Raw genomic sequence first — 23,586 nt, 5'->3', positions numbered from 1 at the left:
GAAAAGACAGAAAAAGTCGTATTTTCTTTCACAACATGAAGAGGGACCTGCTAATTAGAGATGTAGGGATAATCTTTAAATATGTAAAAAATCTCTGAAGTGAGCAGAGGGACCTATTTTTTAATTTATGGTGGTATGATAAGAACCATGAAGTTGAAGAGATGATTCAGATTAGGCATTAAGAAAAATGCTCTAATGATGGGCAGGTAAGAAGTAGATGGAGAAGCTGTGAATTCCATTTCTGGAGGTCTTCAGACGAGGACAAAACAAGAATATTGCAAATAATCATTGGCCCGAGGATGGAATAGTGAACCAGATGATCTCTTCAGACATCTTTCAGCCCTGTTTGTTGGTGCTGTTGTGATTCTCTCAATTTCTTTCAAAATAATCAGAGACAAGGGCGCTTGGTTTCTCTCAGCTTACAAAGGTGCCACACTTACATCTAGCTCAGCACTTTATGGCTTGAAAAGTGTCTTTTGGGTAAAAATTTGATTTCTTGATTTGAGTTAATTAGCACCATGTTTATTTTCACCTTCTGTTTTATGTTTGAGCCTGTAGGTCTCAGCATAGATCAGGAAGCCATAAATATGTTTAATTAAAAAAAAAAAATCTATTCACGAATGTTTAGCTGAAAATGACAGGGCAGTTGTGGAGGAGGATTATAACTATATTGGTGCCATTGTGCAAGTGTGTATAAATGAGTAGTCAGCTGCAGTTGAAGGGAACTCCTTGGATTCCTGTGTTAGCTGAAAAGCCAGGCTGAGTGTTGTGTTCCCTGGCAGAAATGCAGTGCCTGCAGTGGAGTTGGGAAATCAGCCTCTGGGGGCTTAGGTTTCTTCTGATGCTCTGAGCAAACAGCTCCATTCCCACAATGTTGCAGTGGGCAGGATGAACCTAGGAGACTCTTCTAAACTTGAATAAATCTGCAGATTTTTAAAAATTGTGTTGTGTCTATATAAAGTATTAAAATTCATAGGAAATGGGACATAATAGTTAAGGACAGGCCATGTTTTAGAAGGTTTTGCTCCCTAGAGCCATTTAGGAATCCATAAGTGATTGAGTGGCTAGAGCAGTTCCTGATAAGAATTTGATCATTTAAATAAATTTTTATTGCTAACAAAAAACTTCTGATTTTCTTTCAGTAATTTCTAGGGATACTATACCTATAGCAATTTTTACCACTTGAAGGTAAACACAAGATTCATTGACTTTGGCAAAAGACTGTGGAGACTAGATATTTCAAATTAAATGGGTTTTGGTTTGGTAAGATGGTGTTTTTCATTGAAATTATCATTTTCTAGAAAATACCAGTCTATTGCTATACCATTGTTGATTGCTGGAAATGAGAGAGTATTCAAAATACAGCTAAAAAAAGGTACATTCCAAAGGCTTAATGCATATGAAATGAAAAGTTCTGGTCTGTACACACTTCTTTTCATGTTTTTTGTACTGTAAAAATGGTTTAATATATATAATTTTTATTAATTATTGCTTGAAACTTTAAGTGTAAAAATTCTCACGGCACTTTTTTTTCCTCCCAGTCGCAGGTGAACCATCTTTCATCTAATAATGAAACTTATCAAGAAAGGTTGGCACGACTAGAAGGTGATAAAGAGTCGCTCATCCTGCAGGTATGTTTAAAAGAGAGAAGAAAATTGTCTGTATAGTTGATGCTCAGTGCATAAAAGCTGAAGTGGCAGAGTACTTTCTGTTAAACAAATGCTAGCAGGTCTCCATATGTAACTGATATTTAACCAGGAATTTATAATCTGTATAATCCCTCTGAATGATTTCATGGTGGGGTAACCTGGTAGAGGAGAGGGTGTAACAGCAGTCAAAGGGGGGATGACAAAGGGATTAAAAATAATTCTGTCCTAGGACACTGCAGTGATGGTGGTTCTCTAGGTTTGCTGGGTGGTGCCAGTTTTCTAGGTTCTGTGTGCCACCATTTGTAATGACCCAGAAGACTGGCAGGTAGATAGAACTGGTATTTTTCCTGTTTATATGCCATACCAAAACTGTTTCCATCATCAAAAAAGGGAGGAAAACAGGGATAGAGAAAATCTGACAGTAAAATGCATGCCTAAGCTCTTCCAGGTTTCCTGTTTCTCAGTTTACCAAGCCTTTTTCAAACAGATCCTGTGTCCTGTGTAAGTTTTCCTCCTGCAGAAGACACATGTTGCACAACTTAAAAAAATGTATTTTTTTCTGTGTATTTTTGCTAGTACTAAACTGTACATTCCATGCTTTTTAAGAGGTGAAGCTGGAGATTATTTAAATGGTCTTTGCATATCCTTTCCCTTCAAATGCATTTTATAAGCACATATATTTATAGCAAACAAAACTGAAGTGTGTTGGGTAGGTGTTCTCCCTGCTTTCAGTCACGAGTTTCTGTAAACATGCCTTATCCTGTATGTTCTGCTCATACTTGTGTTCAATTACTGAGCAGCAGCCTCACTGCTGTTGTTAAATAAACAATAAATGTTTTGAGACACAAGCTTTGGCTTGGTTGGATTTTTTTTTTTTTTCATTACTGTTCATAAACTAAATTGCTATTACCAAATTTAGAAAAAAACCCCCACCTGACAGAAAAACAAAATTCTGGTTGGAATTTAAGTGTGCTCTTTACAACCGATATTTGTTAGAATGTCTTTTATTAATCAAGTGGCTCTTAATGCTAAAGTCTTGGTTCTGTTAGTAATACCAAACAACTTTTCACACTGTACATCCACGTCTTGCACACATGAGCAACTCATGAGTGGAGAGACAATTAGGAGCCAAATGCAGCTGTTCCCTCCAGAGCTGAGGGTGGAACTGGTGCACCTGTGGCTTTGGGTGTGAGGGTCTCTCTTGTTCCTCACATATCTGTGCACTCCTGTGATCTGTGTCTGTGCTTCAGCTTCTGTGGATCTAACAGGACCTGTGCTAAGTCCAGCAGACTGTCCCAGGCTGCTGCTCAGGATGTGCTTCTCCTGTCTTTGTCCTGCAGATTTTTAGTAACTGTTCCTTCATCCACATGAACAGGTACGCAAGAATGCAGCCAGTCAAATGCACAAAAAAGGGGTTTTATGACATGTTTTGGTGAGCTGCCTAGAGCTTTTCTTAGAAGGAATAGAGTAAAATCAGAACCAGAAAATGTCTCCTGCATTTTATTTGCCTCACTTCCACCCCCCATCAAACCCAAAGTCTTAGTCAATATTTGTGCATTTTCCTTTCCCACTGCACAGCATTGCTGTAGAACTGCAAAAACCCCAGGCAAATAAGATAGACAAAAACCTCCATCTGCAAGATGAACATCAACAACAACAAAGGTGCCAAGGTGGAGCTGGGTTTAGGACCTGGTTTACACCAGTCCTGTCCAGGCAGTTGAATATGAGGAGCACAGGCAAGCCCCATGCTGAGGTTACATGGCCTGAGGGACTCTGCTGGTACAAACCTGGCTGCTTTGGCAGGAAGGATGAGAAGGGAATGGGAACAGAGCACCTCTGTTCCATGGCTCATGCTGAATTGTTCCAGTGACTGGCCCATAGCTGTGATCTGGAGGAAATAGGAGGCTTGCAGCACTCCAGTCTTGCCTGAGACTTTTAAACCTTTCTAACACTTGATTTTTAGCTAAGTGTTCCATATACCTCACTTCTACAGCAAATATACTACCTACAGGCTGAGCCTTGCAGGTGTGTCACTCCTAAAGCAAGACAGAACTGCCAGAGTAGCATAAACTGGGATTATGTTCTGGGTGCAGCCTACGGGTTCCTTGAAGACTCTGGCAGATGTGATCCTGGACAGAAGGGAAAATACGAGCTCAAAGTGGTTAATGTGCCTCTCAGCCCAGCTGCTGGAACACCCAACAGATGCTTCTAAAGCTGCTAAGCTTTTACTAAATTCCTTTGCAGGTCGCATCTAACATACAGAGTTTTCCTTCCAGGTTGCAATGGTATTTAAACCTAACCTGATGCTCTAAATAAAGCTGGTTTTCTTTCTCTGGAACCTGCATCAGACTAAAGGAGACAATTCACTTTGTTTCTTCTTGCTTTCTGACCTCACATGGGGTTTTTTGTGTATCATCTCTCATTTAATGGAAACAAAACAAAGTAGACAAGCAACAGATTGCCTCGCAGGGAGTTCTCCTCCTGCCCCAGCTTGGATGTGTCCCTCTGCCATCTGCCTCCACCCACTCCTTCCTATCACCTCTCATCCTGAGTTCAGCTGCACTCTAAGCTACAGCCAACTACTTTAATGGAAAAAAAATTAAATAGCCTTTTATTTTTCTTTCTTTTGTATGTGATTCTTTCCCAGGCATGCTTGTCATTATGTTTGCAGGTAAACAAATACAGATCACTGAGTCTCTCCCTCTACAGCTTCCTTGAACTCAATTCTTTTTTGGGTTTTAGACATGCTGCATAGTGGATATATCTTAAAAGCTTCACTTCCACATATTGCACTTTTTTTTTTTCTTTTTTTAATTAATAAAGGTGTTGCAGGGTAGGATCTGAGAGCATGTATAAGTTTTTGTTAATGAATTTCCTTCAAAAAGGAGTTTAAACACCTTGGGCTCCTTTGTTTGTTTGTGATAATATTTTTCTAGAATGATGAAGGCTTTTGTATAAATAAATAGTCAAAATGAATATACAGAGTGTATGTGCTTCTTAACAGAAGAATTATCACTGGGGTTTTTTCCATGTCTTTCTAATGTTATCCTGGGTGCAGTTTTTTCTGTTTTGCAAGCTTTCAGTTCAGCTGCTGGGCTTTTTTTATTGCATGCTCACTGCTCTGTACCACCATTCCCACAGATCTTTACCAGGATTGCTTATTGTTTCTTTTCTTGGTATTCATTGTCTGTATCTCCCTGCTTTTGCTTTCATGTTTTGGCTTGCCAAAGCCTGGGAATTTTTGTTGGAATAGAACTTTGCCACTGCTAAAACTTGCCTTTTACTGCTTTTACTCACTGCATTCTTTAAAACTTCAGAACTCTTTATTGATAGGTAAGCCGGGTTTTTTTTCTTGTAAGAAGTAAAGTAATTGGTTGGGTTTGGAAGGAACAATTTTCCTACTTATCTGTTCTAGGGAGCAACACGCCAACAGAACCCACAATGGCAAAGCCTGCTGCAAAACCACATAAAATATTTCCAGTATCCTCTGTTCTTGTCAGCTCCTTTCCAATTTTCCAGACTTCTGCACGAAGGGACCCAAGCTACCTATAGGCAGCATTCCAGCTGTTCTTGAAATGCCCTTTCTTTTTTAGATCAAAACAAAACAGTTGCAGGGGAGGGGAGATTTGAGGGCGGGGTTGGAGCAAAATAGAGGTAAGACTGCAAAACTGTCTCGTCTTGGTAGAGCAGGTTGCTGCCGTGCACAAGAATATTAAAGCATTGAGGGCTTTAAAAGGAACTTCTTGTTAAAACGTGCATTTGGATGTTATATGTATAAAGTAATTGAACCTTATTTACAGTCAGTTCAGTAGCATCGTGCTTCTCCTCTCCAATTACAGGTGAGTGTTCTCACAGACCAGGTGGAAGCTCAAGGAGAGAAAATCCGGGACTTAGAAATCTGTCTTGAGGGGCATCAGTTGAAGCTGAATGCTACAGAAGAAATGCTCCAACAGGTAAAAATCTGGATTGCAGAGCTTCCTGCACAACCTTCTCCAGCGGAGGGGTGAACACACATGGTCAGCTTGTCAGCATGTGTGACTGCCTTTGGCAAGAGGATAAAACAGAGAGGAAAAAAAATGCCTCTTTTATTGTTCTCCTCCTGCTTTGCACTTTTTTTTCCCTCCAATAAATGTTTCTTTGTTTTCCTGTTGCAGAAAAGTTTTACTGGCTGGTTGCATAATACTGTACGTGGCAGCATGCAAAATGAAACTGTTTTGTCTTATTTGAACTGGGCTTATTTGGACATGGCTGAGTAACTGGTTAGACAGGTTAAATGTATCTAATATATGTAGGAGTTAGAGAATTAAGAAGTTTTATTTAAATGCCTTCTGTTTTCCTATGCCTTTGAAGTTGAACAAGTAGCAAGTTGAAAAGAATTACTGTATCAAGTTGTGTTCTATAACCATTTTCGGTTAACTTTGGAGCTTTCACCTTATTTTTCTAAGAAAAAATTAGTATATAAAGACATTTTTTCTTTATTTCAATCAACAGTTTCAGGCTACGTGATTTAATTTTTGCTCTTTGATGTTACATGTTGAGGGAGCAGAGCAAATGATAAATTAAATACCTTACATTTCATATACTACTGCAGAACTTGCAGATCTGTTGGTCTTTCCCTGTGCAACTTTCTGTTGTGACAGATGCAGATCATGCACTGTTAATGCAGTACATAGATACAAAAAATAGATTTGAAACTGTAAATAAGCCTCAAAAAATCTATGCCAGGAATTTGCGGTATAAATACTGTTCTCGATGAGCTTAGTTCTCCTCCCCACACAAAAATTTTGTGTTATAAATTTGCTATTTTAGTCCATGTGAGATATACAAGCCTTTCTATGAACTGATTGTAGCTTTAAATTATGATAAGGAGCCTTGTACATATGTGTGTAAACAGCAGCAGTTTCTGTAAGATAAAATTGTATCCTAAAGATTTTAAATTGTAATTCTCAAAGGTTCTTGAAAAAAAACCTTCCCTCTCACACAGCCCAAAATGCTTCCAGCTGGGAAAGGTTTTATTCCAAGGGGACATCTTTAAAAATGCAAACAGTGAGTACATGTAGTTTTCCAGTGAGATCTGAAGTGAAATTCAAAGAACAGTGATGATTTAAGTTAAGCAAATCTGTTTTCAGACTCCAGGAAAGCATTCACAACAGAGTGCAGAAGCTTCCTGTTCCAATCTAAAGCTAGATAGTTGTTCTGTGACTTCTGCTAAAACTGTTTATTCTTTCTCTGACTTAAAATTTTTTGCCCAGATAGTCTTCTGGGGAAACAGTGAACTTAAAGCCTTGTTTACCAGAACACTGAGGCATCTAAAATAGAATATAACGTTGCATGAACATTGCTATTGGCGTGAAAATGTTCGCGTCTACTCGTCTGGCGTTAGGCACGTGCACAAACTGCCTACAAAGCTGATCCTAAAGTGATAAGCTACAAAAGGCTGTACCAAAGCTAAAGAGGTCAGAGAATCTCCAGATATGTCAAATATAAGCCTAAATTTTGAGATAACTTTGAGCAGCTGTAGTTGTTGTTTCTCCCAGTTGACAGTGGGATATGGGAAACCCAAGATAGATCTCTCAGCCTCTCAGCAGTCAGAGTAGTTGGACATTTATTGTCTGTCTCAGCAGAGGATCGTATTTAATATAATTTATTTTGGAGGTTCTCTTCTCAATTCACCTTGTTGAAAAGATTATCCTCTCTGGGGGATGAGCTGAGATTTGGGGAGAAGAGAATGACCTGATCATGAGATGATTATGACTCTCATGTAAGATACATGGCCGGGGACTTTTCTGCGGGTAATTTGTCAAAAGTAGAGTGAGTGTGTGGCCTGAGGGGCTTCAATAGATGGATCAGTAAGGTTTGGGGGAGACTTTGGGTCAGATCTTCTCAGCCAGCAGCCACTGGTGTCCTGCTTTTCTGAATGACTTCTGTTACCCTCTCAGGGTGGGGGGTGTAGTGTAAAATCAGGTTTATTTCATGGTTCTGCTTTCTTATTTACAATCTATTGAACTCCACTGATTTTTGTCTTTGTGAACTTAGGTCAACTGCTTCCTCTAAGTGGAAAATGAAATAAAGATAAAGCCCTGTCTTTTTAATTTCAAGAACTATAAGAAGAGTGACTCATAATTAATTCTAAGCAAAAAATGCTTCAATAAAAAAAAATCATAAAATTTAAGATAACTTAATGATGTTATCTGGTAGTTCCACAGCAGAGAGGGTATTTAATGCCACCCTGCAAAGTAGTTTTTGCTGAATCTTTGCTAGCAGAGACTTGTCCTCTTTGGCAGGGTGGGGTTACTGGCAAAAAATCCTTCTAGCTTCTGATTTATGCACAGTTGTTTTGAACCCTGCTACAAAGTGATCATGGAACCACTTCTGAAACAGCAACTGAAATAAAATTTATACAACTAACATAAAGTGGCTGTTCAGCATTTTGGGTGAGCATCTTAAATGTGGGGTAGCAGCAACAGGGGGAAGGCCTCATTTGCCTTTCATCCTTCTCCCTCTTCCTGCCCATGTTGCTTCTGAAACTGATTTGAGATTGTCATGCTCAGCAAACCTTCTCCTCAAGGACTGGGAGAAAACTAACCTGGGGTTTACAAGGAAGGGGCTGTTTTTGTGACAGCTGAGTCAAACAGCTCACAGGAAAGGTCAAGGTGTGGCAGAAGGGCAGTGGAGAGATGTGCTTTGACCTCACTGTTTATGGAACCATGGCCAGGGAAAATACAGCTCAGCAACATTTGAGGGATGAGAGGATCCAGTGTGAGACACAGACATGCCCTGGTGTGCACAGCTACAGATAATGTGATGCTTATGGTGTCAAACCCAACGCTTTACTTTTGTAAGGACACTTTTTCCACCACAGACTGTAATGAAGAAAAGCATTTTTCCACCTTGAAAGTGTCTGCTTTTTCTTCCTTCAAAAAAGCAAAGCAGGTCTTTTCAAAACTCATGAAAGTCAATGGCAAAACTGTAAATCAGTCCTGAAGTATAATTCAGGTTTGGGCCAAGAAACAAGGTCATCCTTCACAGTAAATGGTAACAGAGAATTTTCTAGAACATGACTGGGAGCAAGACACAGGTTTGATCTCATGGGATTACCTTCCAGTGGGGTGTCTGTCTTGCTATTGAATGTGTAAAGGGTATGGAAAAGCTGGCCTGTGTGAACAGCTACCTGCCTTCCCCCTTACCACATTGTAAGGGATCTGTGTGGAAGTAAAATTAAAAAAACTTCCTAGAATTACCCTAGGAAAACAATTTATGCTATGACGGTCCATTTCCAGTATATCAAGTGCTTTAAAGTGTGAAGTTACAGCCAGTTTTAGAGATCAATGATGTGTCTGTGTGTCTTGCTCCAAGTTTGTGGCATTACTAAGTACTTTCTTACTAAATCCTTTCTTAGAAAGAATTTTTTTTTTTTTTGGAGAGGAGAGACAGCCTTGGCACAACCTCCTATCAATGTGCTGTAGAATTGGAAAGCAGAAGTCATTTTTGCTCTGTAAAGCTGCCTCAACTGTTCCATGACAGGGAGTACCAGCCATGCCTAACACAAACACATCAGTGCTATGCAATCTGTCAGGCTTGACAGCTGTGTCACGTCCATCTGAAAAGTGAACTTTCTGCATACGGGGATTTCACCTCCACAGTTTTTTTACGTGCATTTATTGGTAGTTTTCACAAGTAATTCTAGTCTGTTACCTCTTTGCTATTCCAGAGCTGCATTTTATTTATTTAACAGATAGTAATTTCCATTGAAGCTCTCTGGCATAACAGACAGCAGTTTGTTTTGCCAGTGAAAATGCTGCTCAGCGTGGCAGTGTCTTTCCTGTACCTGACCTGAACCAAATCCTAGACATGGTCTGACCGTGTCTTTGTGCCTTTCAAATAATTTCTGACACAATCCTGGGGACTCTTGTTGGATGGTTGTGTTGTGTGAACATGATTGTGTCTTCAATCAAGAAAATTCTCTTGCAAATTACAAAGGACTTGGCTTTAGGATTCTTTGTGTCTTAAAAAAATACACGTGAAAACTGAAATGTTTGGGTGTAAACAGGAGTGGATTTCTGTTCTCATGTCAGTTTGTGGCCCACTGCTGCCTGGGTGCAAGGGCCAGAGGAAGGTGTGCCAGACAGTGCCCTGTGTGCAGCACAGTGGAGGACCTTTTAAAAAACTGGATTAAAAGAGTGCAGGGAGGAGCTGTATCAGAGTAGGAATTTGAATCCAACAACGTTCAGTGTGTACCTGCTCTGGTTTTGCAGTTGTCTCTGCTTAGGGGCAACAGAATCTTGTCTTGATTGCGGGGTATAAGTCTGGTGTGTATCTGTTTGCTTCTCAGGAACTTTGCTGGCTGGCGAAGACCATTCCTTCAACTTTCAGTTGCCTGAGTTATCTGATCTTAGATGAATTTCAGCACTTGTTTATAGCATGCAGGAGCTTCTTGCCAGCAGCTGGCTTAGTGTTTCAGATTTTGAAGTGTGCTCTGTGCAGCTCTGGTTGAGCTGTGGGGTTTTGAGAGCGTGCTCTCAAGCTGTGCAGTTTTATCTCTCCAGGTGAGCATTCCACTGTTTTGCTATTTTGCAGCTACCATGGGCAGGAATCCGCTCCTCAGGCGGATCGAAGGGCTGTCCAAGCTGGCAGTGCTGTGGGAAGTTCTGTCCTTTCCCTGGCTTAACCATATAATGGGCAAATGATGAATTGGAAGGCTGCAATTCCCTGCCTGCTACTGCCTTGCACCATTTCATGGTGATTACACACGTACATTGCTCTCAGCTGTGTTTTCAGCTAAGCAAATATCTTCTTTCTGCCACAGCTGGCACACAGCACTTGAGAAGTGCAGTTCTCATTAGGGCTGGTTCTGGCTGCGTTTTGCTTCCCAGGTAGGTAGCTTGGTCTGTTTGTCTGTCCCAAGGCTTTTAATAAGGGTGCAAAGTAAGGAATTTTTTGAATGTTGTATTTTGTATGGTGCACAAGTGCAAAATGGGATCTTTGGGGTTTTTTTTCCCCCTCCCTGCTTGACTAAAATCTTCCTTACAGTTTCTCAATCACTGTATGGCATGATTGTTTCTTCTGTTTTGTGGAGAGCTAAATATCATGGAATTTTCTGTGCTTGCAGCTGAGAGCCTAAAAAATTTTAGTGACCTCTTTTCAAGCTATTTTTTTGTCATGTCACATTTTATAAACTGTTTTATGAGAATTACGTATTTCCAAGACAACTAAATGTGAAAGTGACATATACAGCATGTGCTGCAGTTTCATTGGGAATATTGGAAAAGTTGATTAAGTATTTTAGAAATACACAGTGTGAGTTTTAAAAAGTATGTTGTGTTTGGAAATAGTTTGCTGTTCTTTGATCTATCTGGTACACGTATATCATAGCTTCTGCATGCCTCCTTAATTTTTAAAGTTAAAAGCTGAGTTTAAAAAAAGAACTTTAAGAAGTTAAATTACACTTACATAGTATAATGTACAGTACATTTTAAAGCTAAAACCAAGTATCTTGTTTCTAAAGAAGATTCCATAGGATGTGTTCTGTATCTGTTCTATTTTTCAGCTAAGATTCTCCTAAAGCTACTGCAGCCTAAATTGCCATTTTGCCTGTCTTATATTATCTTTTTTTGCTTTCAAACCAATAACATAAATTTGTATTTTCTTTTCTTACAATTGCATATTTATTCTGGCTGAATTCAAGTTGCATCATACCACTGAAATACACTATAATTTCTCTGTAACAAAATGGTTCACATTCTTAATGAGCTGTTCACTGTGAGCATCTGCTTGAAGATGAAAATAATTGCTTCCAGATGTTCCTGTTTCAAGAGGAGACATTTACTTTAAAGGGCACTTGCTTTCAAAGCAAAAGTTAGGTTCTCTGGATGCAAGAGGAATTGTCAGCTGTTTTAAATCAGTGGACCTCCATTGAAAACAAACTAGGAATAGTTAGCTGTTTTGTCTATTTTAAGTCACGAGGTTTATGCCAGTTCACTCTAACTGAGAATCTGATTCCCCAGCTTCAGAGCAAATTGTAAAATTTTGTTTGAGTTGATTAAAAACAAAACAAACCCAAACAGCTGCCTTCATGCTCACTTACACCAGGTAGTGCCTCTGTGTTCACAGAGAGCTCCTGGACTTGGGGTGAGAGGAGTGAGTGTGGACTGCTCTGCACTGCATAACTAAGGGTAATTTAGGGGTTTCTAGGAAAAATAAGGAGTAATGCCAGATGCTGCACTCAAAGGATAGATCTTTTGTTTAAAATCCCTAGAGGGATGCTGTGGCTCCTTGCCTTATTAAGAAATCTTCCTCCCATATCATGGAACACCATGTCAGTGTCCAAAAAAAATTCTAAATGTTGTTTTAGTTCAAGAGTGAATCGAGTCTGTCCATGGGGCCAGAGTTGCCTCATCCTGCTCATTTTTCTGATGTTCAGTGGCTTTATTTTATATCAAAGTTCTCATTTTTAACTCTGTCTTAACCTGCAGTAGTCTGCTATCTTAACAGCTGTACAGAGCCTGTTCCAGTCTGGACTGGGATGTGTCTCTGAAACTCATGCAAATTAGTGTTTTTCTGGACGAAGAGGAGTTATTTTTAATTATAATTGTAATTTGTAATCACCTGTGCAGAAAGCAGCTCCTCCTGGGATTTCATTTGGTGCCTACCTGTTAGAGTTTCTCAATAAAAAAGTCAGTGCAATATCTTTTCCTGACTAGTGCTTGATTTACTTCATTCAGCAAAGAAAAAAAAGAAAAAAAGCCAAAACCATGAAGCTACATTTCTGTTTATTTTCCCATCCATACACAAATATCATTGCCAATGTCAGCAGGAATGGGCATGGCATTGGGAGTAGTGGGTGGCTTAGATAATTGGTGTTGCAATACAGATGCAAGTTTAGTACTATTTTTGATTTGTGCAATATTCCCCACCAGACTAAAATAACTTACATGTAGAGCAGATTTTGAAATAAACTTTAACTCTGTAATCTTTGAAATAACCTTTGTGGCTTCTTTGGCTCCAAGTCATGGTCTACAATGTACTGTAGAGTTTGGGGCAGAGGAAGAGATGAGAAAAGGGTGATGGATGCGGTGATTTCTGATCCCTCAATAACATCAGCGTAGACCTGGATTAACTATGGCAACTTCAGTCAAATCACTGCCATGTAATTCAAAGCACAACCTGCTGTGATTCCTCAGTGTGTTTCATGTGATCAACACACTAATGGGATTTATGAATTACCACAAAACCATTTAACCATTTGGAAGTCTCCATTCTTTTGTTAAAAATCAATTATGTGCTTGGAAAGCTAAGTATCGATTTTTCAGTAAGGCCTGAACTCCTGACTGGACTTTTTTCTTTTTGAAAACAGAGGTGACAGAGGCATTTGATGTGTGTAATATGCTGTGTTAAGTTTTGGATGATTTCTTGCCTTGGCTTTCCTGAAGAATGAAAGATTCAGTGAAGGTGTGAATATTGGCAGCTCTCCAAACACAGCGATGTGACTCCATCCAAAGTGTGCAATGTCTTCTCTGCAATCTGGAAGACAAACTTGGGGTGCACAAGCAAAAATCATGACCAGCTGTTTCACCTTGAAAGTTCTTCTTAGTTTAAACATTGCCTTTTAGGCTCCAGTTAGGACATTTCTTCCACTGCGGTTCCCTCCACACTGTACAGCCTACAAAAGCTCTTGGGTACTACATGGTGTAAGCTACTATTAGTGCCACTGCAGAGGTGTTGCTTGCCTCCATTTTGGTTAAGGTGCTCATTCTGTAATACATCCTTTATTGAATAACATGTGACAAGAAGGTCTACAATGTAATCCTAAAATGATGAGTATTTAGGAAAATGCCAACTATTTTGTAATGTGCCATTGTGTAGGTTTGGGTTTGTTCAGCTTCAGTATTGTTTTCAATTTCATGTCTAGCCCAGGGATTAACTTTGCCACACATTTGCTTGAAATAAGTAGTGGGACCTGATGGTTTGGTGATTAAGACAGAACATTTAGATGAAAATAACGCAGCACTTGAGAAACGCACGGTTCAAATTGAGGGTTTAACATGGGCCTGCCAATAAAACACATAGCAGTCTGTCAGAGCTCACATAAATAACTGGGGAAAATATTCTGCTTTGCTTTCAGGAGCTGCTAAGTCGCACATCGCTCGAGACTCAGAAATTAGATCTGATGGCTGAAGTTTCAGACCTGAAGATTAAGCTGGTTGGTATGGAAAAGGAGCAGAGTGAATACGAAGAGAAACAGAACAAGGCTGAGGTGAGGGTCTTTTTGTTAGCTTGTTTTAATTTTTTTCCATCACATGTCTATGGTGTGTTGTCACACACCTGAGCTTTTGGGCTGAAATCAGCACAGAATAGGATTTTCTGTGCTTACAGTGAGCCCGTATCACTGATCCTATGAATTCAGTGAGAAGTATGATTATGCATTTTTGGGATGCGGTTTCTTTTCCTCTCTCTCATTATACTTCAGAGGTTGCTGTTTGGCTTTAATCAAGGCAGAGTCCCTCCCAGAAGCATTTATTACAGTGGGTGTTCACTTAACCCTTTCCTTTCCCCAGGAGCTGGACTGACATGGCTGTGCCAGGCCCACCAGAGCTCTTCCCTCATTTATGTAGCAGAAAAGACTGTCAGCTCAGTAGGATCAGGGGTGCCACAAGCACTGACATTGGAGATTTTAATGTATTTGTGACACCTGGGAGGGCGTTTGCCTCAAATGAGTCTTTCCCCTCATGGCTCCATAGTAAATAGTGCAAAAAAAATGTCATGGGCAGGAGGCAATTCCAACACGTACTCTCCTTCAAATGTGGAGAGTTCTGGGCACCAAATGAGCTTTGGTTTTTGCTGTATTGGTTAAGAAAGAGAGTATGAAACAGGGAAGTCATCTGAGCAACATCCATATCATGGTGGTGAGCAGCAGGTGGGAGCTGGAAAGGAAAGCAATCCTGGAAGAGAGAAATTCATACAAATTGCCATGTGTTGCCCTACTCAGTGGTTCTGTAAGGGGACCAGCTAGCAAGAGGGCATTGACTGGAAAGAAAGGATTACTGGGTCTGAGATTTATACATTGCTGACTGAAAAAAAAAACCCCAAACTTTGTTCCATATTGACCTAGGAGAATTTGAAATCCAGGCAGCATTAGGAACTATTTGCCCTCCATAAATCTGCTAGTGGAATATGTGATAGCTATGCATCAGTATTTTGCCTGCAGTGACATGGTTCATTTGGGGTGTGTTTCCTTTCAACTTGTTTATTCTCTGAAGTTTTCTTTAGAGATTCAAAGATAACATAAAGAGAGTAATTTCTGGCAGAGCTTGCAGGGCAGAGAGGCACCAGCTGCTGTTTTTACCACCTGTGGCCCTTCTCGTGCTTTTTCAGGCATAATTGTCAGTGCCTTGTGTACAGAAAGCCTGAGCACTCTCAAACTACCTGAAAATCTGAGCGGGTCTGAGCAGCCCCTAATGGCTACAGATGGCAGCCTGCTCCCAGTGCTTCCCATGATGTGTGGGATAAGGGGATGAGGATTCCCAAATTGTTGCAGGGCATGCACAGCCAGCCTGGCTCCTGGAAAGCAGAAAAGATTTTGGGTGCATTTTCATTGACAGGACTTTTGAGTGCCCGGGAGGCCTGGTCCTGTGAGCTGTGAAATTCTGCTGCTGCTGCAGTGAGGTGTGTGCCCCCTTGGATGGAAAAGTTGAATTTTAATGGCCTGGATGCCTCTGTGGCATTGCTCAGTGATAGGACACGTTCCTGCTGAGATGGAAAAGGATTCTAATCTGATGGAAAAGTTGAGAATCACCGTGTTAAGTATGTGCTGAATTATTAACTACTCCGAGATGTGATTAGGTTTCTGGCACATTGAAAGTCGCAAACCTGTGTGCACAAAGCAAGGAGGATGGGTGTTGTAAGGAAAGCTGGGGGAAGTAAACAGCATTTTTGGTTTGCTTGTTGAACTATTTGTGTAATTACTTCAGATTCTCCTGAATAAGCATTAATCTAATTTATCAGGACGAATGGGAGTTGCTTTCAATCAAATTGGATGCTTAGTTGAATTCTAGTGCTTTAACCCTATTTCTGTTCCTTTTCCTGTAAATTATACTAATTTTTCAATACAAACACCATTTCAAACATCAGAATGAAATTTATTAATTAATTTTCTTTACACTATTAGACTACAGCTGCTTAAATTTGGTAATATTTTGAGTGTTTTCCTGCACTCTTTGCCTCCACTGCCCAACTACATCTTTCTAATGAAGAAACTACTTTGACAAATACAGTCTACCTGTAGTTTGCTCTTGGTTTTGGCATCCAGTAGTTAAACGATTTTAAACAGCTGGGTAATGATACTCCATAGCTGACCCCGCTATTTTTAAATATAATAATGAGGTTTAAAAAGTTTAAAATTAAATGTGGCATTGCTAGATCATTCAGCTCAACCATGTTTTCTCTCTATTCTAATTTTGTGCTGGCTTATTTCACAGCAGCTGTTTCCAGTTACTTAGAATTTATCTATAGAATTATTTTTCTGGTCGGGCTGGGAGAGGAAAGAAAGCGAATTAAGATATTCTTCTAAACATGAGCGAGTTTTAATGTGTGAGATGGGTTTCACTTTATCTTGTGCAGCTGTCATTTAGGTTTGGTTTTAGTTAGCAGCAAAGAGTTTATCAAGCATCTCTACCCTCCTCTCAAAGGTATTGATTTCACACTGAATGCCACTTGTCTCTGGCTCTTCAAAAGCGCATACTAAATATAAAGTGCCATTTATTTATATATATTACACAGGGGCCAGGAGAATAGCTGCCTTCAAATGGGCTATCTCACTCCTGGCTTTGTCATTTTAATTCCTTTTCTGTGGAATAACGTGCTACTTTTGACACAGTAATGCTATGAAGGTTTCTGGGATCTCACCTGAGGGGGTTTTATAGCTTTTTTCTTGCCTGAGGAGCCTCAGAAATTTAGAAAATGTGTTTTTCTTAATGTAGCAAGGTACGAGCAAGCAGCATTATCAAAAGAGTTATGGCTGCCCTGATGTCTGCCCTACCTGAACATGGACAAAAGAGACTTCCTGTCCCTCTCAGGAGACTGCAGCAGTAATTGTGCATTCCAGCTTGCCTAACAGCCCTTCTTCTGTCCTATGTCTTCCTTTTGTAGCATGGGATAAGTCTGTGAGTTTGGCTATAGGCTTTTGGCAAGTATTTTGTGGCTTTTGTAACTTCTGAATTAAATACCTAGTGCAAAGAAAGCTACGTGCAATTCCAAAGAAACCTGAGTCAGTGAGCCACTGACTCCCACTGGGGAGTGTGGTGCGTTGTTTCATCTGAATCAAGATGTTGTAGTTGGTGTTAATAAATGTTCATGCTGTGTAAGAACCTCAGAAATGCCTTTTCTACCTTGAAACTGGAAAAAAATGTGAAGGCACAAGCTGGAGTTCCACTGGGATAAGGATTTCTGCCATTTCTGTGCTGTCAAGTTGCCCCTGCGGGGAGTATGCAGATGCAGACTGCTTCCCTTTCCCCCTTTTTAAGGCAAAAGAGAGAACTGCAAGGTGGCAGCAGAAGTGTTTCTGGACTCCCACATGTCACCACAACTGGAGCAGCTGCTCTGTGCATCCTGTAGGATCAGCCCTTCTCCAGAACCCTGTGTGGGTGAACAGTGCTCTTGCCAAAGAGGAGCACAGACCAAGCCTTGGTGCTTAAAAGAAAGCGAGGGAGATGGATGTGTGTCCTGACAGTTCCAATCCCCACCTGGGACATTGATTGTGGACAGGATGGTAGAAAGAGAAATCTAATTCTCATTTATGTTCCTTAAAGGTCTGTTGGATGAAAGAGGATGAGCATCAGACATTGTCATCCTGATTGAGCATAACGTATATAAAGGAAAATATATGTAATGGCTTTTCTGAATTTCATCTTAAGAACAGTGAGCTAGAAAATACTCAAATGTGTGAAACTCTTTTGTATGATTTAGGTGGATCTTTGTGAATGTTTAAAGTTGACTCTGGATGCTGTTACTGTCCTGTCCTTGCAGTAGCTGTTCCCTAGCTCTAAGACTCTTGACTTACTGCAGAGTTGAGGTTACAGGAGGATTATTGGCAACTCTAATGAAGAAAATAATTAAAAAAAGATTTGCCATGTCATCTGTTGTTCTGTCCACTGAAATCTTTTTCACTCCTCTGGAAGATGGATTAAGCTCATCAAATTTATTCCACTTGAGAAGACTGAGAAACCACGAAACTTTTGTTGTTAATGTACCTGAAAGCTAAGAGAAAGGCACTCCAAACCTGTGATACCTGAAAAAATACCCAGTGCTATTTGCTAAAAGTCAGGGAAATTAGGTGAAATATTATATACATTTTCATATTTTACTTTGGTTTGCTTTCTAAGCTGCATTTTTTTGTGTGTACATCACTGATACACAAATCCAAGAAGCTGGCCAGCAAACTGGTACTCCTTGAAATAATTACTTTTTCTTCTGTGTTATCCTCCTGATTTCTCCTGCATCTGTTGCTTAACTCCTCCTCCATGTCGAGATCCTGCCCAGATAGCAAGAGAGGTAATGGAGTTATTTTTCTGCCCCATGCTAGACCTGGAAGCAGAATTACTTTGCTGGTAAATTCTATGTATAAATTTTGAAAGATTAGGCTATGGCCCCAGCTGAGCACTTTGCAGTTTCTTCCTCCTGGATGATTTGGAAGTGCAAATGAATGTAATCAAGTCCCATTTCAGCAAAAGTGTACCTCTGAGCCAGCATAATAAAATAAGATCCAAATTTTCCTTCACATGACTGTAAAACTTGCCCAAAAAAGTTTCTGATCTTAACTTCAGAGTCAGAATCATGACTTAGTCTGGAATGTAGATTCTGTTCCATGTGATCTGTGGCTTTCTGCAATATTCCAGTTTTATGCTCATTTATATCTACTTTATCAGAAAGGAAACACATAATCTGTCTTCTTTTAGTTTGCCTTTGATGTGCTTCATGTAGTTTTTGTGCTGCAACTGTAGAAATACATTCTTTGCATCATTTTTTTTCTCACTTACTTTTTTTGTCTTTTTTTTCCCCTTTCCTCCCTTGTTTTCAGTCAGTAGTGAACCTGATCAGTGATCTACAGGAGCAGATGTGTAGACTGCAGCTGGAAATTAATAGTAGAATCCAAGAAAGAAAGTCTCAAGATAGGAAACCAGACTTGACCCCTAATGGTCCCCAATCTGGTGCAAGATCAGTAGAGACTCTGGGCCAGAAGAATTGTTCTCAGTGTGATGTACGAGAAGTATCCCTGGGCAGAAGCCTCTGTATTGCCTCTTCTCTCTCTTGCAGAAACTAAATCCCACTAACCAGAGCTACCTTGGGAATGTTTTGGCATTAATCTTTGTGGCTTTCCTTAGCAAAGAGTGCGAGTGCCATAAAAATGACCAGAAAAAAAATCCCACCCCAGACACTCCACCCCAATTGCGGGGACCAATTTGGTCACCATTGATGGCTGTCTACTAAAGCACAAAAAACCCAATCACCCCTTTCAGCTTTTTCACAGTTTCCATTTCACTTGTAAGTCTGTAGTGCTGGTGCAGTGTGGGTTTTTTGGGTTTTGGGGTTGAGGTTTGTCTGATGTGCAGCATGCTGGCATGGTTTGGTAGTTTGCTGCTTTTCCTCACTATGATGCCACCCCAGCTGTGCTTGATGATGTGGCCTAACCAGACCTCTGAACACAGATTCTTGATTCCTGGATATCTTAAAAGCTTAACACAGGTATAAAATAATTTCAGCTAAGGCTCCCTGACATGTACCCTTTGTTTTTCTAATGATAATATCAAAGTGAATGAAAAGAGCCGTATTAAAAATAATCTGCTTGTCCTTTTAAAATAGCAAATCCAACACAGTTTAGTTTATTCCCTGATATTAGCAGAATTTACATAACAGATCCTGGTTGTATTTGATCAAAAATATGTCACATGGCACAACAAAAGCTACTTTGCATAAATGGCTTAATTTCACTGGAGGTGGACTGATACTGGTATGCTTAGAAAAGACCATTTTAATATTTGCTTTTAATTCAGATTGGTTTAGTTGCCACATCTTTTTGGTTAAAATTTGGATCCCCAGAACGCATAAGTAATCTGCTTATATTGTGAGGGAGTTTTTCAGTAATTTCTCTCATAGGTTTTATATTATAAAAATAACTATTTAGTGTGTTACACCTATTTTGACAGCAGTGCTGTTATTTCTGGGCTTGTGTTTGTGCAGAACTGCTTAATGGACTATTAGAACTACAAGGTGTGGATTGGAGAAATAACCTGAGAATCAAATCTGGGAGTCATTCAAAATAAAACCAAGATGTTAGTGAGGTGCTTAATGTACTGCACAGGAGTCCAAAATTGGGTTACTCCTCTGAACTTTTCCTTTCCTCAGTTCATTTTAAGACATTTTGTCTTGTGAGAGCTCCATCAAAGATTTAATAATATTGTCCTTTAGAATGAGCAAGATAAAATTCTTGAATTGTATCTTGGATACGGGAGAAGGAATGGGAGAAGGGACATATTTAAGGGACAGCTTCTTAGAGTAGGTCACAGTTTTTAGTGTAGCAGTTCAGTGTTCAGTACTGTGTGGTTCATGCATGATCTGAAATTCAGGACTAGGAAAAATGAATATCTGCTATAAAAGCCTTATCTTTAACTTCTGTTCTTCCTCTGCAGGGTTTGCTACAGGAACTTCGACACCTCAAAATTAAAGTGGAAGAACTGGAAAATGAAAGAAATCAGTATGAGTGGAAATTGAAAGCAACTAAAGTAAGCAGAATACTTGGCATTTTCTAACGCCAGGCTTCTGTCAGCTGGGAAGGGATATGCTCCCTTTCTCATCAATATTTACTTTTCTTACATTTACCTTGTGACAGGGTAACTATGAAGTCAAGTTTCTTTGACCATCTTTGGAGTACATACTTCGGTTTGAAGGTCTTGTAGCCTTTTTTGTGCCTTTTGCTCCCTCCGTGCAGTTTTCAATTTTTGCAATTCTTATTTTAAGAAACCACAAAAGGCATTTTGACTTGCAAAGATCTGCTCAGAGCAAAGGCCTCTTTGAAGGCTTTCTGGCCTTGATATGTGTAATGGTGACAAGCCTCTGTGGCATATACTTTCCAGCCTGAAGAGACATGCAAAGTTTGTCGGGTGTTTGCTTACTATGGCATTTGTTTTCATAGACATTAAGCCCAAAATACACCATTAGCTCATCTGCTTTGACGTTGTGTATATCAAAGTGCACGGCTGCCTTACATTTCTGTTGACCTTAAATCCTGCAAAGCTGTTGGATGATAATCTGGAGAAACTTGACATGTGAAACATTTAATCATTTTCCCCAGTAATGAGTTTTTCTAGTGGAACATTCTCACCGTTATTTCTAGTTTGAATTTTTAGCCCTTTTCCACTGGATTTAAAAGCACCATACGATTTTCCCTTGTTGTGCTGTAATCACATCTCCCTTCATTTGTTTAGTAATCCCTGTTCATATGAATGACTGACTCTTGAGTTGTGGTTGAATCCTGGAGAAACACTTCAAATTATTAAACTGAATTTTCCATTTAATGTTTGATAGCTTGATCCAGATGTGACAAACAGCTATTATTTGTATTAGCATTTCTGTCTTTTGAGAATTCTTGGATGCATAACAGAATGTTGCTGTCATGTCTTCTTTCCTAGTAAGATAATAGTTCTTCAATCCACGAAAATGTTTTCTCTGACATGGTGGAGAAGAACAGTCTTTGGGAAAATATTTTCTCAAGCAGTGTGTGGCCAGCTGCCAAAACAGATAGAAATTATGGAAAAATGTAGGAGCAGAATGAAAATAGGAAAGAAGAATCATAAAACCCACTGAGGGAGAGAAGATTCAGGACTGGAAAGGAAGAAAAGTACAAGGAAAGAGAGAGGAAGCAGAAAAATAATCATAGAGATGACAGGAATTAGATATTAAGGGAAATGAGGGCATTTGAAAGAGCTCTGAGATCAAGTAGACCAGGGGAGGAAATCCAGATCTGGTATTAAGAGGTCTGCAAGATTTTGTCTTCCTGTTGTTCCAGCTTCTTAGATGAGAAATCGGAATATCTCCATGGCTGGATATAAAAAGCACATTAGTCAGTGGGAAGTGCAGGAGCCTTTCAGAGATGCAACAAGGCAGATTCTTCTATTCCACATGGGATTTTAGGCAGAGTGGTGACATTATCCTGCAATCCAAATGTTTACTTCCTGGTGAAAATAAGTGTGTGTGTGTTAATTAATCTGTTTCTCCCTATTTGGATAATGTTGTTTGGTTTTTTTGCATTTTTCCTGCTTAATTTTACTATTTTGAGAAACTGGTCACGTGAGTGACTTTTTTGTCCATGTTGTTTCTTTTTTGCTTCCTTTTCCCCCCCTTTTTTTGGTCCTTTATCTGCAAGGAGGCTTGGCATGCCTTTGCAGGGCAAATGCAGAATGTTGACACACAGAGGTTTTGAGACCTCAGAAGAAAATCTTACCAAACTGCTTAGTAAAATACGCTGTTAGCAGTTTTTCTCATAAATACAAAAACCAGATTAAAATCACTGTATTTCAAGCTGAAGAATCACAGAATTCTTCTCCCTCTGTCTTATCGAGGTCTTTAATGTGGGATTTTCTATCCAAATCTAGTGGCAGCCCAAAATTGCAGTAAATGTAAATGGACACTGGTATTTTGTTGCATGTGTGTGGTTGTTTTCTAGGCTGTGCTTTCCTTCTATCCTACTTGCTATTTTGAGGATGAACAGTTTTGTTATCCCACTGAGAAGGCTCAGCATTAATAGATTCTCAGTTATACTATTAAGTAGTAACTAAGATTAAAAATAACCAGTATCTGTTTAAAAATCCTTTGATATCTTTTGATGGTCTTCACGCCAAGTTTGAGTTCCCTATAACAGTCATTATTATTATTATTATATGAACAACTTTGTAGGTTTGAGAGCTTTCCAGAGTTTCCTTACCTACATAAATCCTTGAAAACGCTATCTTTCTCTGTGTCTGTCTTCTCCAAGAGCTAATTGCATTGGGAAAAGTGAGCTTCTCTAATAGGAATAGGATAACACAGCATAAATACGTATAGTTGTTGTAGTGTTTATGAAACATCCTGAGTTGGTGACTTACCTCAATCATGGTGTTACACTCAGACATCTTCTAGTTCCTGGGAAAGAATCACAGACAATGGGTGGGGAAGTTATTCTGGGTTTGTTGTGCTCTCTTTCAGGCTGAGATAGCCCAGCTCCAGGAGCAATTGGCTCTCAAAGATGCAGAGATAGAACGCTTGCAAAGTCAGCTCTCCAGGACCTCCTCATACACTGAAGTGGCAGAAAGAGGTAAGAGGAGGGGAATCAAAGCTAAAAATCCAAACTCCTACTTTAATTTTGCTTTGGTAGCAGCTTGGCACAGGATTTCAAAGGAATACAAGGAGGTACAAGAATGAATTACAGAATTTACTTTGGGAGGAAAAGTGCTGTAAATTAATTCTGTGTCCTGGTAGAGTAGAGGCCTTTATTGTGTGAAATTCTGTTCCAATCTAGAGGCAGCACAAATTGAAAGAAGTATTCTCAAGGCCCTGGAAGTTTTTCTGTTGGTATTTTATTTATAAATGTAAAGAGTCATTGTAGTTCAATGGGAATTTATTTTTTGGGTATACCTTGAAAATTTCTTTGAAAAACCTTTAAGGTTCCTGGTTTCTATGGGGAAAAAAAAGTCACAGTAGTAGCTAAGCCTAATGTTTCAATGCCCAAACATTCGAAAAGAGAGTCATCATTTCCTTTCTTCATGACTATGTGCAGTTCAGGCTCGCTGTCCCATGAAATGTTGGACCAGATCAGTGTCCCTTCTAGCCTGGGCTGTTTTAGGATTCTCTGACATTGCAGGTTTCTGGTTTAAGCCTGCACTGTTGACACAGGTCATTGGTCATTAGCCTT

The 23,586-nt window shown here is 39.7% G+C and overlaps 1 protein-coding gene across 16 annotated transcripts in view; it reads left to right on the top strand.

The window, feature by feature from the left end:
• PPFIBP2 (PPFIA binding protein 2) overlaps nt 1-23,586 on the top strand; it is a 99,547-nt gene that overhangs the window by 55,540 nt on the left and 20,421 nt on the right. For 11 of the 16 annotated variants that reach the window (XM_048308082.1, XM_048308073.1, XM_048308075.1 and 8 more), the window contains 6 exons: nt 1,542-1,631; nt 5,489-5,602; nt 13,771-13,902; nt 18,721-18,900; nt 20,330-20,422; nt 22,881-22,989. In XM_048308082.1, coding sequence (XP_048164039.1) covers nt 1,542-1,631; nt 5,489-5,602; nt 13,771-13,902; nt 18,721-18,900; nt 20,330-20,422; nt 22,881-22,989 — 718 coding nt within the window. Of the gene's footprint in view, nt 1-1,541; nt 1,632-5,325; nt 5,603-13,770; nt 13,903-18,720; nt 18,901-20,329; nt 20,423-22,880; nt 22,990-23,586 lie in introns of those variants that run through there. The other 5 variants (XM_048308078.1, XM_048308077.1, XM_048308086.1 and 2 more) reach the window with 3 other exon arrangements.

This window comes from Corvus hawaiiensis, chromosome 6 (genome assembly GCF_020740725.1).
Source record: "Corvus hawaiiensis isolate bCorHaw1 chromosome 6, bCorHaw1.pri.cur, whole genome shotgun sequence".
Classification (NCBI taxonomy): Eukaryota; Metazoa; Chordata; class Aves; order Passeriformes; family Corvidae; genus Corvus; species Corvus hawaiiensis.
Note: the sequence above shows the minus strand (reverse complement) of the source record. Positions and strands in the feature narration are given on the sequence as shown.